Source organism: Triplophysa dalaica, chromosome 19 (assembly GCF_015846415.1).
Source record: "Triplophysa dalaica isolate WHDGS20190420 chromosome 19, ASM1584641v1, whole genome shotgun sequence".
NCBI lineage: Eukaryota > Metazoa > Chordata > Actinopteri > Cypriniformes > Nemacheilidae > Triplophysa > Triplophysa dalaica.
In genome coordinates, this window is record NC_079560.1 from 2,745,001 (window position 1) to 2,759,963 (window position 14,963).

General features: G+C 38.7%; 1 protein-coding gene across 1 annotated transcript in view; it reads right to left on the bottom strand.

Moving 5' to 3' along the window:
• Nucleotides 1–14,963, bottom strand: part of ap3b1a (adaptor related protein complex 3 subunit beta 1a) — a 45,615-nt gene that overhangs the window by 24,346 nt on the left and 6,306 nt on the right. Inside the window, exons 4-17 of the mRNA XM_056730933.1 lie at nucleotides 12,912–13,007; nucleotides 12,626–12,786; nucleotides 12,462–12,528; nucleotides 9,249–9,431; nucleotides 8,568–8,717; nucleotides 7,072–7,169; nucleotides 5,185–5,239; nucleotides 4,870–4,941; nucleotides 4,720–4,782; nucleotides 4,316–4,448; nucleotides 3,825–3,934; nucleotides 3,473–3,649; nucleotides 3,136–3,322; nucleotides 53–183 (exon numbers count right to left, since the gene is read on the bottom strand). Coding sequence (XP_056586911.1) covers nucleotides 53–183; nucleotides 3,136–3,322; nucleotides 3,473–3,649; nucleotides 3,825–3,934; nucleotides 4,316–4,448; nucleotides 4,720–4,782; nucleotides 4,870–4,941; nucleotides 5,185–5,239; nucleotides 7,072–7,169; nucleotides 8,568–8,717; nucleotides 9,249–9,431; nucleotides 12,462–12,528; nucleotides 12,626–12,786; nucleotides 12,912–13,007 — 1,683 coding nt within the window. The remainder of the gene's footprint in view (nucleotides 1–52; nucleotides 184–3,135; nucleotides 3,323–3,472; nucleotides 3,650–3,824; nucleotides 3,935–4,315; nucleotides 4,449–4,719; nucleotides 4,783–4,869; nucleotides 4,942–5,184; nucleotides 5,240–7,071; nucleotides 7,170–8,567; nucleotides 8,718–9,248; nucleotides 9,432–12,461; nucleotides 12,529–12,625; nucleotides 12,787–12,911; nucleotides 13,008–14,963) is intronic.

Consider the following 14,963-nt stretch of genomic DNA (forward strand, 5'->3'; position numbering starts at 1 on the left):
ACAATAATAAATACGAATAATACAACAAAAAAAGTCATTGAATTAGGCTCACCGGTTCCACTACCTCTACATTTCTTACTGATTGGTCGGGAGCAACAGCCGGCCAATCATCGAGCTCCAGATACCCAGTGGCGGTAGCATTGAGAGTATGAGACAGCGTGCCGAGCTGAAAACGGTCCCGATCTAACAAACAGAAGTTTTAAAAAAGAACATGATATTATTTATATGGGGCCGGATTCACGAAACTGTTCTTAAAACAAAATATAATATTGTTCTTAAAGGTAAATTACAGGAAGTTCGTAAATATGTTCGTAAGTGCAATTCTCAAACATTTCTTAAACCCTCCTCAAATATTTTCTTCAGAACATCTTATATGATTACACTCGCTTGCTCGTGGAAACTGTACATGTTTATCTATACAATAAACTTTGTGTGTGACAAGCACGTCACATTTACGATCGCATGTTAGCTAATATTTTAGAAAGCGTTAAATAATTTACTTATAATAATATTTGTTGTGTGTAACTACTTCATAATACTTGTGACGCTCTCTGTTTCGAGTCACGTTGACCCAGAATCATTAAAAAAGCACTTTTTAAAAAGTTTTTAATATGAAAGCTTACGTTAGAGACCTAGACCGTATCATTCTTATATCAATATAAATATTTTGATTCTGGTTCAATACAATACACGTCACATGTGAAACAACCAAATACTTGTCTTAAACATCTTACCTTTTGAGATTTAAGACAAACCTGAGGCTGTCTTAAATTTTTAGATGATATTTACGACAGCTTTTGTTTGAAGAATTTGGCTGCTTCTTCATTCTTTCTTTAAAATGTTGAAGTTCTTTGGTTTTTACATTAAATTCCTAACTTTTTTCCCAAATTGAATTGAAGAATAAACATGGCGGATAAGAAGAATTTTCTTCTTAAGAATGTTTTGTGAATCCGGCCCCTGAATCTTACCACTCGGTTATCAGATACAGTAGTCATGTTGGTTGAAAACCTTCACAGTTTCCTCAACAAAACATCTGCTTTCCAAACCAATCTGAAGGTCTCTGTGAGACTAATAAACCGAAGGTTTGAGTTGATTTCAGACACTCCGGACTTCTTTGTCATAATAAACAAAAAAGCAATAAGTGTCCTCGCCGGCATTCAGAAGCGGCTGAGTAATTGACATTAAACTGGCAGAAATGCCATGGCATTCAGGTCAGCCCTTCTCGCATTACACTGGGTACATCCCATAATAACCTGTATAAATGCGTAATCGCTCCGACTCCGAGATCGGCTCTGCAGAATACAATAATGAGCAAAAAAAACTCTGCCGATATTAGAAATGACAGGTGCGGTTAAATGTCTCATAAATGTTAAAGTGGAAATTTATGCTGCATTAATGAAACACGGTCGCTTGTTTGTTTCAGTATAGTCATTTCTTTGAGGTTACCATGGCGACGATTGCCAAATCACTGAATTGGATCAAAAGTCTGGAAAGAATTAAAGACGGATAGTTGGAAAATGTTTTCATTTCTTCACCTTCAACATAGAGATCAGGTGATAAGTCGCACCTTGCATCACTAATTGCCTCCAAAAACACACAAAGACGTGTCGCATCGAGTTCCATCACGGAGATACATAATCAGCCTCTACAAACTTTATTACCTCCTATTAAGAGCGAGACACGCTTTACCAAGCACCGAGAACGATACTCAGCACAACAAAAATTACCCTCCACGACAGCCGGCTATCAATCACGTGAAGCACATCCTCTGCGCAATCCATCCATCCATCCATGAACCTACAGGAGCAAATGAGCGACACCCTTTTCCTGCTTGCGAGCGTAATTACTCCCGTTTAATGGCAGGTGAAGCCCGTGAACGCCGAGGAGGCGTAGTCGAGGGTCCGCCTGGGCGTGTGCGGGCGGACGGGGCTCCCGGATTCGACTCGCATCAGATTGCCGATATCAAATTAGCTCAAATCCAACAATTCAATTCCGAGCGGCAACAGAAGGCACAGCCTCAAGATTTACTCTTATAATGGCACTAAACAAAGTTGAGTTTGGGGGGAAAACTGGTTTTGTACAGAGCGTTTCTGCGTGCGGGATTGATGTTTACGGGTTAACGCCGCTGTCATGGGTGGCGGGGAAGAATTCCCATGACGGTGTTGTGTTTTTCAGCTGATAATGCGAGTTGTGATGCGCTGCTGGAATGTTACCACGGACTGGAGTAGAGAAGCGAGGAAGACGAGTTAAGGAGATCAATGTCGGCAGGATTGACACTGCGTTGATGTGCCCGTGTCATTCAGAATCAGGGCTCTGCGTCGTACTGATTCTATAGGATTTAGTTCACTGCACCACCTGTGTTGTCATTCACAAAAGATGGTTTGTGTAAGTGATGTGGCCTAAAGGGTTACCACGAAAAGGTTGTGAAGGTTTGAACCTTGCTTGGGTTTTTCTCACACCTTTTAATACACAAATTTCAATGATATTTTGATCGATGACTTTCGTGATCAAATAAAGAGAATTGTAAAGCTGTAGTTCGCTTTAGGGCTCTCACGTTTATTAAATAATCGTTTCATTTGACCTCATAGTGATCGTTTCAGATCAGTGCAATTATTGCACATCTCTATAGAAGACACAAGGGGGAGCTGTAGTGACTGCATGTTCATTTATATATTGTAACTAATGTTTGGTAACATTAGTCAAATATGCCACCACAACACCATCACGGCAGTGCGAGCCACGTATTTATGTTGAAAGTAAATGACTGAAATTTGGACGTTAACCAAACAGCCCCCCGTTTAAGTGCATTATATGGATAAGAAGCCTGAAAAGCTTTCCTCGTAAGCCTCAATTTGTTTTCGACAGAAGAAATAAACACACTGACATGTTGGTGAGTGAAATATCAGGAAAATTGAAAAAATGCTTTTCAAAAATTTCGACCTGATATATTGACTATAATATATTATCGCAGACATTATTCAGGCCTTAAAAATAAATCACAATTTGTAGTTTGCACCTTTAAGCAAAACACTTTATGTTCCTAAAATATAACAAATACTTTGCTTCAAAGCTCAGTCTGTGCAGTTTTTTTTAATAACAGTAAATCTCAAATGGGTTTGTGTGATCTACTTTTACCTTTGAATGCCGACTGTAGGACGGGAGCCGGTTTGGACGCCATGAGGATGCGGCGAGCGTATTTGCTCAAGGCTCCGCTCTTCTCGTTGGGAACGATCAGCTGACGAATGAAGCGTGTTCGGTCTCTGATGTCATAATTCTGATCATACTTGCCCAAGTTTAAAATGTACTGAGTCAGCAACTTAGTCTGTATGAGAGAGAGGAAAAGCCTGTTCACATCAACTACCAGGTTGAGATTTTATTCAGCTGTTTAATGATCTAGACAGCCAATCAAAATGGCTTTACATTAAAAGCACTCAGACCCACAAACAAACAATCACTGAAGTGTCGACTTCACCTGTTTGGAGTTGGTCAGGTACAGTTTGGCAGCCAAGTTGACCGTCTGGAGTTTGACAATGTCCTCCTCGCTGGTGAAGTTCTTGGCCATCTTTCTCAAGACGTCGGGGGCGATTTTAGGCACATTTTCGCAGTATTCGCCCATCAGCCACAGAATGCTGGCTCTCGCCATGGGGACCTGCGCAAGAAATAACAGACCACAAATACACATTATTGGTAAAACTGCATGAACTGGGTTTTCGCACATTAGAAAGACGCAAAAGGCTCAGACCATAATTAAAAATACAATAAATTCTGACAATGTAAAAAACAGTCAAACTCAAGTTGCACACTCAAAGAAAAACGCTACTTACGGTGATGTTGTCGAAAAGTTTGGCCATGTGCTTGATGATGTCACTGGGCTGCGACGGCTGAGTCTGCAGGAGTTTCTTGATCACCACGACACTCTCTGCGACCACGGTTTCTACGGCAACAAGTAATGCATAGGTTTACTAAACTATAACATTCGGGTGGAATCCATGGTCAAAACTATAACTTGAAAATGACTTCAGCCTCGATAAACCTGAATGTAAATTAAAGCCGATAAAGTTCAAGATCTTCATTGTCATCTGTACTTTCGTACAATTAAATACTTATTTTGTCCGTTCTTCTTAGAGTATAAAGGGACATAAGAATCAAATTACAAAGACAACAAAAAATCTAACAATTCATAATACGGGAATTGTGAAATAAAAGGTCACATGATCACATGACCAGCCCAGTACTATTAATCTCATACCTTCATATCTTTACCTCACAACTGTAAGAACTTCAAAACAAAGAGACCTTAGTGCGGTTAGATTACCGTCTCTATTGGACAGCAGCAGTACGAGACCGTTGAGGCAGCTGTCCGTCACCTCGGAGATGTTTGTGGCACATCTACCGATGGCCTGGATGGTGGCCGCAGCGAAAGCTTTATCTTGACTCTTTACATACGTCTGGAAGACACAAACACAAAATCCCTCGGGTGTGTTTCAAAACCTAGTAATCACTTGAGTAATCACCTTGTTTAAACATGCCTAGGATCCATAAAAATTATGTTTAGTAGGCAAATTCATGCTCTTCTTGAGCAGAGAAAGCCCCAGCGTGTAACCCAACCAGTGTAAGGAGGATAGTTGACCCGGCTGATGTGTCTTGCTGGTTTTGGGCACTTAGTGGGTCACACTGGACAACCAGCTCTTTTAACTTCTCAAACATTTCAAACTTTACCTGGAACTCTCTCAGTATGGTGGAGATGTTTGCTTCGTTGGCCAGGTTAGTCAAAATCTCCAACTGCAGAATTTTAAGAGACAATACAAACGTCAGGCAAACCGTAAAACATCACTAAACGTGACATAACACATGACATCTGTGATTCACCTTCAGTGTTTTGATGTGTGTGGCATCTGTTGATCTCACATAGAAGCTCTTCATGAAGGCTTCAAACATTCCCTACAAACACAAACATCACAGATACGACCTTAGATGTTTACTTCAGTGTTCGTTTATTACGGTACGATTTATTTCAGACTTTACTTCTAATCGTTCTCAGTGGCTACCTCAAATTTGTTTACCTTCAGATTCAGATTTGACATCATTGTTTGTCTTTAAAGAACGCACACAGCACATGAAGATGTTTTTAATATGTTCGTGTCACATTTGATGAAATGAGATACATATTTATATTTCACGTACCTTCCTCTGAATAGACATGGTGGCGATGTTCTGCAACACGATGTACTGAACCTCCCTGAAGACAAGAGAGAGAAAACAGAGATAGTTAGAACGTAAATCATAATGCTGTTACACCTGGTCTCCAAAATCACCTGCTATAAAGTTATCTAATAAGTTCATTATTTAGAAATGTTATCAAATGCATTTTCAAGTTCCATTGGAGTCAATGGAGCTGACGCATCTTTCTCTTTATCATTTGCAGATGTAAAAATCAGTAAAAAGAAATTTGGAGCGATTTATTAATTATCATCAAGGTACGATATATGTTAGACAAAACATCCTCATTTCTGGTTTATAATGGGTTTAATGGATATTTCGAATAGGATAAAAAGTGTCTTTTGGATGTGATTGATTTAGATTTCATTGCTAGTATGTTTATCTAACTACAAATAAAATACTAAATGAGACACGTTCATATGCTTTTCATTTGAGTGTTTCAATTCTACACACAAAAATGTGAGAAGTCCTGCAAATTGTATTGTTTGTTGACTTCAACATATCATCTCTTGTTGAACATTTCCATCATAACTTCAACAATCACACGAAAATATTAACAAATCTAAATGGCACATAGATTAACCACATTAAATTCAAGATTAGTTTAGCACTTTGGAAAAAAATGTATAATTATAATTAATAATAGCAATCGAAATAAGAAACAAAACTATAGAAAACTTATGAAAACAAATTAAAACGGGAAAGATTTGAAATCGGCTATATGGAATAGAAAATATGGTATTTTTGTAAATCTTCCATTTGCAATAATATTCATCCTCTAAAATATGAATCATTTTCCGTTGGAGTTTTTTCAGACTGTTATAATAAAAACACAAATAAGCAGGTTATGTGATCGCTTAGTGGGATGTATAAGCTGACTCTTGATGGAAAATGCTTAGATTTCACAGTAGATGGCACCCATCTTCTCTTGGTATGGCCTAAATTCATTGCTTTTTTTATATTATTGCTGAGGAAAATCCTACGAAGTTATAAACGTTTTTTTCTTCTTAAATTACTATAAAGTGAGCCCTATATGCCTAACTGCTTTTAGTCTCCCCATGTGTTCTGTGAAGTGAACGAAGCTAGAGCATTGAGACGAAAAAGTTTTTCCCAACTTCCGGTCTCTGTCGGCATATTGTGAAATGGGCGAATGGCTCTGGGTGGACCAACATTCAGGTCACATGACTAAAACATGGTGCCTGTAGTATGACGTACACACGTCAAAAGTATATATTTAAAGTATGTTTTTTCAATATATTATAATAATAATGAACTCATCAAAATTATAAAATAAAACAAAGGGAATGATGTTGTAACTAAAAATAATAAAAATAAACTAAAACGTGCTATATTTGATCATCTTTAGTGTGGTCATCTTTCGGCTAGAATTTTCATAGATGTTTTCTTGTCATTTTATCCAACAGCTTCTACAGGTCTCTCCGTTAGATGCTTTTTAAACAATGTTAAAGGAGTTCCCATCTATTCTGTGCTCTTATTGGCTGTCCTTTCTTCATTGTTCAGTCAAAGTCATCCATTTCAAAAACATTTTTATTAAATAATATGTTAGTTTGGCATAAACAAAATGATGTTTGTTGCAAAAATAATATTTTTGTCTACTAAACTAATTTCAGACATTTAAACATAATGTGCTTTCAGATCAAAGGATATTTTTAGATAACGAGAAACATTTAAGTGTCTCAAAACTTGACCTGTAGTGTATGCATACTGCACCCACACAAACCATATAAAATATAATGATTTAACAGTTATAAAGCATGTACTTCATCTAGTTCAGTATGAATTTGGACTGAGAAAAACACTCATTCTGTGTCTATGCGATGTCTGGGTTACCTGTGACTCCTCAGAAGTCTCACCAGAGATTTGGTGACGATACTGACTTCATGTTTTGGAGCCAAATGCCAGTAGAGCTGAGCCACTGCCATCACAACCTGACAGAAAGATTAACAACACTTTTTAATGCTTTACCCGTACTTTACAACCGTACTCACACGCAATTAATGGGAGAAATAAAACTTCAGTCATCATCTAATAATTTGACCATAATAATAGTGTCCAAAAAACTTCATGTTAATGGTAATAAACTTTTTAATAGTTTTCCTTGATTTATTTGATATTTTATAGATGTTAGAGAGGGAGAGATAAAAAGGGAGAGACAGGTGGACATAAAGTAGCGGCTGAAAAAAACAGAGATTAATGGAAGACGGGGTGGAGAGTCAGAGGGAGATGTGAAGCAAGAGAGAGCGAAAAAGAGATAGATGGTGATAGATTAGGAAGCCTTCAATGTATGTAATGATTTTGTCTTCCCCAAATTACTTTGACCCCAATATACGAACAGGACAGCAGACTTCAACATATCAACGGCTAAACCAACGCGGAGAGAGACTGAGAGAGTAAGAGAGAGAGAGATAGAGAGAAAGAACTGATAAAGATGGAGTGAAGACTGACTGTTGTACAATGCAGGACAAGTTTTAATCAAAACATATCACACACACACACAAAAACACAGACACAAACCACAGACAACATACGTGTAAACACACACAGACCTTGAGCTTGCAGGGTGATGGAGCACTAGGGTCGTGTGTGTGTGTGTGTGTGTGTGTGTAATGGTGTTTAATGAAGAATGTTTTCTGAGCACATTTCAATGTGTGTTTGTGTGTGTCTGTTGTAACATGATAGAAATGGTAAAGCCTTGATCCATCTTACATTCTGATAAATATAAACACACACACACACAATACACACAATACACACAATACACATACTCAGGTGCATCTTGAAGGCCTCGGCTATTCCTCAGAGTTGACCAGCAAGTCACATCGAGAGAGATATAGAGATAGAGAGAGTGAGATAGAGATAGATAGAGAAATAGAGATAGAGAAATAGAGATAGAGAGGGAGATAGAGAGAGATAGAGAGCAATAGAGAGAGATAGAGAACAATAGAGAGAGAGAGAGAGAGAGAGAGAGATAGAGAGAGATACAAAGAAAGATAGAGATAGAGAGAGAAAAAGAGAGAGAGAGAGAGAGAGAGAGAGATAGAGATAGTGAGATACTGATAGAGATAGAGAGAGAGAGATAGAGAGAGAGAGAGAGAGAGAGAGAGAGAAAAAGAGAGAGAGAAAAAGAGAGAGATAGAGAGAGATAGAGAGAGATAGAGAGAGATAGAGAGAGAGAGAGAGAGCAGATGTGTGTTCTATGCTCCATTTGTGGTGTTGTTTTTTAATACAGGACTGTGTGTGTGTATATGTTTACCCTTTTTGTCCTTAACAGAGAGATAAAGTGTGTGTGTGTGTGCGTGTGTGCGTGTGCGTGTGCGTGCACTCACTGCAGTGTTTCTGCTCTGTAACAGTGGTTTGGTGTTTCTCAGCAGGAGTCTGTGGTCGGGGTCCATGATGTAAGGTTTGGACGGGTCCTTTCTCTTCTCTTCCTCTGAATCATAAAAGGCCTTCTCATTGTTCTCATCAAACTCAGCATCCTAAACACACAATATGTAAAGTCACAGTTATGTGTCAGTAACTTTTCTGCTACAAATAAAATGAGTTATTGAGCAAACTGTGTCCTTACCTTCTCTGACTCACAACACTATGTTTATAACAATGATTTATAAGTTTAGCTGCAAGCGACTGTTTTGTGGGAAACTTCACCTCATTTGACTAACAGACATTTTTATCTGTACTTCATCGAAAGATTTTAATGCATTTATAAAATGTATTGATATAAAAAAGTATGATGTTTGCTTTATAATGTAGTAAAACAACTCGATGTACTTCAGAGTGAAAACACTTCACTACTGTCCATTTCACATAGACAATTATGTCAAGAGAATCGTAATTTACTGTTTTATACGGAGAAGTGTCAACTTGAAATCTAGAGTGATCGTTTGCTTTAACAATGAGTTAAATCACAGTAAAAAGTAATTTAAGGTTAACCTCATTTGTAAGTCGCTTTGGATAAAAGCGTCTGCTAAATGACTAAATGTAAATGCAAGGTATCCGTTCTGACTCACGTCTCTCCACGGGCTGACAAACTGCGTCCTGGCATAGCGTGTCAGCATGTGTATGATGACCACCTGACCCCACTCCTCCACGTCCACCAGCAGGTTACACAGCTTCCGATAGTTCTTATGGATCAGATCGATCCGGTCCGGACACACCTCCTCGAAGGCCATCACAACACTTCCTGCCACCAACTGCAAAAGAGAAATTAGGTTTATAACCTTAATACACAACCTGAAAATACACAATTCTGTGACCCGATTGGCTAACACACAAACTGAGGGCGTGACCACACGTCTTAAAATGAGATACACACCTACTGTACGTGACGTGTTATAATACGGAGTAAAAGAAGAAATTTTTAACGGCGAAAAATAACGTATATTAATATATAAAATAATAAAATAAAATAATATATAATAAATATTAAAGTTTTTTCCCGTGTTAAATGAATGCTTTAAAATTAGCATGTCTACGAAAATAAAAAGAAGCGAGTCAAATAGCCAGCAAGAGAAAGAGAGAGCGAGAGATACTGTGGGCCTCTCAGGAGAGAGTTCTGGTCATCCATCACTACAGAGACGTGGGTTTGCATTCATTACTAATTGGCTAACAACCAGTATAAACTCTTGAACCCACAACAGATCCATACTTCAAAAAACAAAACAAGGAAACAACAACAAAGAGCATCTTCACACATTCACTAGTATACTGTGTCTGAAGTAGTTTGAAGCCATGTGTATACGCACGCACGCACACCTCCACAGTTTCAGTGTAATTATCACTCACCCGTTTCTACAGCAGCAGCCCTAAAGTTGTGCTTGAGGTTTATAATTGCAAATTAAGCTGATTAGGTTATATATGCGTCGTAATTACAAACCTCAGTGTGCAAGCAAAACAAACAGATGCTTGGAAGATGACAACCTGTTCTGCTTCCCACCAAGCTAATATAACACACCACTCTCACTTTAGATTAATCAACTACTGTATACCAGAGAGAGAGAGAGAGAGAGAGAGAGAGACCGCATATAACCGATCATTTAAACGTTTACAAACACGACCTAAAATTAACTTTTTGCAAGACCTGCGCAGGATTGCGGATTAGGAGCGTTTACTATCAATACTTTCTACTAGGTAAAAAACTGTAATGTTATTTATGCTTTCGATTTAAGATTTTTTGAGAGAGAACTTTTTGAAGTACTTTTAAGTGACGCCACATCAACGCAGGATCGGCCCATAGGATGAGTACCCCTGCGTCCCAATTTGCATACCATCCTGAATAGCATTCGAATTACAACTAGTGTGTCCCCAGATTGTAGTATGGTGAAATAAGTATTTGATAAATACCACAAACTAGCTGAACTAAATTGAAACTAAATAAAAATTAACAAAGGTAATTCAAATTAATTAAACTTCTATATCGCTGAAAAAAATCAACAAATAAATATTGAAATAACAAAAGCACATGAAATTGCAAAAAAATAAACAAAACAACATGAAAACTAAAATATAAAAATAAATGTTTTACTTAATCAAAATATTAATTTTCAAAATATTATTAAAACTAAAATAATAGATATCTATACATCTATCTATACATCTATCTATCTATCTATCTATCTATCTATATATATATATATATATATATATATATATATAATACATTTATAAGAAATTATATATTAAGGCTGTGACAGTGATAACATGATATACAATGTGAAAGATGACAATGATTAAGTACCCAAAATTAAGTATTATTTGGGTTCTATATTGGAAAAGCATCATTTCTCGTGGGAACTGTTTTCCTGTCTTCTGTGTTTTCTTGGCAATCTGCGTGTACGTGCATAATGTAAACAAACTTATAGTGAATCAATGCGACAATGTATTGTGCTCGTGCTGTAGTTCCGCCTCTCCTGCCCGCCTCCAGGTGCTTGTCTTTTTACCCCAAAAATAATCGTACTGCATTCCTTATTTTTAATAAATTTGATCAAACTTAATACTCTTCGAAGATCCAAAACTACTGTATAGGTACTCAAGATTAATATGTGATTGGCAGAAAGTGCGTGTGTTACCTCATCTGGATAAGTATGTCTCCGTATATAAAAACTTATACTATGCACTATGTTCTTGTCTCTGGATGTACAAGAAGGCAAATTGGTTCGCAGCACGTTGAAACAGTGTTTGGAAATCAACATTATTTTGTTGTGATTCTGATACTTGTTTTTCCCCATCATTCAGAATCTTGACTGACCATCACCTGCCGCAATAACAACTAAACCCTATAGTAGTTGTGGCTCTCATTGTGTGTTTTGTTGTTCAACACCAGGAGCGTGAAGCCTGGTTATAAAGTTTACTCCTGGCCGCGCGGTCTTCATTCATCTTCCCGACCTTCTCTCCGTCTGCCTGTTCCTGTATTACCAAACAAGACCTCCAAGGTAAACTACATCCACCATCAACGAAGACCTCACACATACACACACTATCAACAAAGCGTTCCCTTACACACACCTCATCAACAAACCTTTACTATCGCTGCTGCTTGACAAGATCTTAATGGAAAAATCACCCTAAGCAAATGGTTCCTCTAATAACAATAAATTTCCTGTAAAATTATGAAGGGTACAGGACGTTTCCCCGGATCCATTTTATCATGAATTCTAATTAAGGCCGGGGCGCGGTGACGGCGGAGGAAACGGGAATGCTGGGTCATCAGCGCTCGAGGAGAGGAACTGTGACGCTGTGATTGATGCCGCGTGTGCTGGGTCCGACCGTATTTCTTTAACGTGAAAACATCTCGGCATGCTCCCACGGAAGACACTTTCACACGCCGTCCGATATTTCATAGTAAATATTTACCACAGAGCAAATAAAGTGACAATGGGAGTAGCTGTAGATGTGAAATACAGCCGAGCGCTAAAAGCCTATGAGGACAACACTAAACTGTGACAACACACGTCCGCCGCGTGAGAGTCGTAACTCAGATCTGGAGTCTGGGAAATGTGTTTTATGATAATGTGTTGCCGAGGCCTGGTGTGAATGTTTTTCAGGTTGGGAAGAGTCAATTCAGCTCGGAGAGTTTTAAAAGAGTACTGACAGAGATGTAGAACACTGTGTTGTTGTGCCATCTGGTGGACGATAATCGCAAGTACGCCCAAGTTGCTATTTAAAAGGATGCGTGTGTGTGTGTGTGAACACTGTGTTTGTGTGTGTTTTGAGGTCATTCATACCGTGCTTTTGTCTTTCAGGAGTTTCTCGATCACTTCAATCAGCTGTTCCTTTTGGTCGGGGTCCAGACTAAAAGACACAAGAATGGACGTCTGTGAGATGCTGTCAACACTTACTGTCTGTCTGTCTCTCTCTCTCTCTCTCTCTCTATGTGTCCGTGTCTTACCTGTAGAGTTTCTGTATGGCGTGAGCAGCAGTTTTCCGCACGTAGGGTGAAAGGTCAGTGGCCGCCTCTTTGATGGCCAACATCATGATGGGAACAATGATGGGAACTCTGATGCTGGAGAGAACTCGGAGGGCGCTCGCTCTGATGAACTGATTTGGTTCCTGAACACACACAGCGATGTGCAAAACTGGGTTAAAATATACACAACAAGTGTATCAGTGTTGATCTGTGATATTGGAGGCGAAAGAGGGGCGGGGCACAATTGTACGGTATGGGCGGGGTTTACCTTAAGGGCCCGCTGGAAGGTGCTGATTGAAAGAAGTGCAAGATCTTGTTGCTCTTCGGCGTAGCGGACGAGGTACACGTACACAAGTTTCTTTAGCTGAAACAAACACACACAAGATTAAAGAAAAAAGTTCAGCCGATTCAAAACATTTACATTGTGTTCATGTGATTTTGGGTCGGCACAAAAACGAAAAACCAACAAGAAACAAATGCAAAGTTCTTTGTCATGACTCAATTTATTTGTTTGTTTCAGAGGCAAAAAAAAAAGTCTATGAACCCCGTTCTCGTACCCCACTCTACTCTCTCTCAAAGGTGAGGGGTCACAGGTCTCCCCCTGCATAAGTGCGTCCAGCTCTCGGGGTGACCGGAGGTCAGCGGCGATAAAGAGAGTCACTGCAAAGCGTTCCATCATCATCACCACAGTGATTAGCAGGCAAATGGAAAAACATCACTCACTTCATAAAGAGAGACATTACCCATCTGCCCCTCTGCTTAATCACATTTACATACAGCGGACTGCTGATCAGGGATTGGAGCATCCGTGCGCATGTTAATTAGACGCCTGCTAAATGAACCGCTGGCATCTATGAAGCAGAATTATATGAGGAAAAGAAAAACAAGACTGGACAAGACTAGGTTTGTTAATGCCAGAGGTGTGTCCGTGTATAATTGTGTGTGTGATTTGATCAAACACATTGCGTGTGCATGATTGTTGTGTATTAGTCTCTAATTGTGTCTATAAGAGTATATATGTGTATGTGCACGTGTGTGTGTGTAATTCTGAGTATCAGATTTGCATTTGTTTGTATGTGTGCGAGAAAGACTGTGTAATTGTGTATGAAAATATATTTATGGATGTATGCGCATGTGTGTCTGAGTCTTCAATGTGTGTATATTTGTGAATGCATGCCTGTGTGTATAATAGTGTGTGTGCGCCGTGTATATATATTTCTGATTGTGTATGTGCATACTTGTGATTGTGTATGTGCATACTTGTGATTGTGTATGTGCATACTTGTGATTGTGTATGTGCATGTATGTGCATACTTGTGATTGTGTATGTGCATACTTGTGATTGTGTTTGTGCATACTTGTGATTGTGTTTGTGCATACTTGTGATTGTGTATGTGCATACTTGTGATTGTGTACGTGCATACTTGTGATTGTGTACGTGCATACTTGTGATTGTGTACGTGCATACTTGTGATTGTGTACGTGCATACTTGTGATTGTGTACGTGCATACTTGTGATTGTGTACGTGCATACTTGTGATTGTGTACGTGCATACTTGTGATTGTGTACGTGCATACTTGTGATTGTGTACGTGCATACTTGTGATTGTGTACGTGCATACTTGTGATTGTGTACGTGCATACTTGTGATTGTGTACGTGCATACTTGTGATTGTGTACGTGCATACTTGTGATTGTGTACGTGCATACTTGTGATTGTGTACGTGCATACTTGTGATTGTGTACGTGCATACTTGTGATTGTGTACGTGCATACTTGTGATTGTGTACGTGCATACTTGTGATTGTGTACGTGCATACTTGTGATTGTGTACGTGCATACTTGTGATTGTGTACGTGCATACTTGTGATTGTGTACGTGCATACTTGTGATTGAGTGTGTGTGCATATTTGTGATCGTGTGTGTGCATATTTGTGGATGTGTGTGTGTGTGCCTATTTGTGAATGTGTGTGTGAATATTTCTGAATATGCGTATGCATATTTGTGATTGTTTATGTGGATATTTGTGAATGTGTGTGTGTGTGTGTGTGTGCATATTTGTGATTGTGTGTGAATTTTGTGAATGTGTGTGTGTGCATGATTGTCTGTATTTGTGAATGTGTGCATATTTGGGATTGTGTATGTTAATTTTGTGAATGTGTGTATGTGTGTGTGTGTGCATGATTGTGTGCATATTTGGGATTGTGTATGTTAATTTTGTGAATGTGTGTGTGTGCATGATTGTGTGTATTTGTGAATGTGTGCATATTTGGGATTGTGTGTATTTGTGAATGTGTGAGTGTCCATATTTGGGATTGTG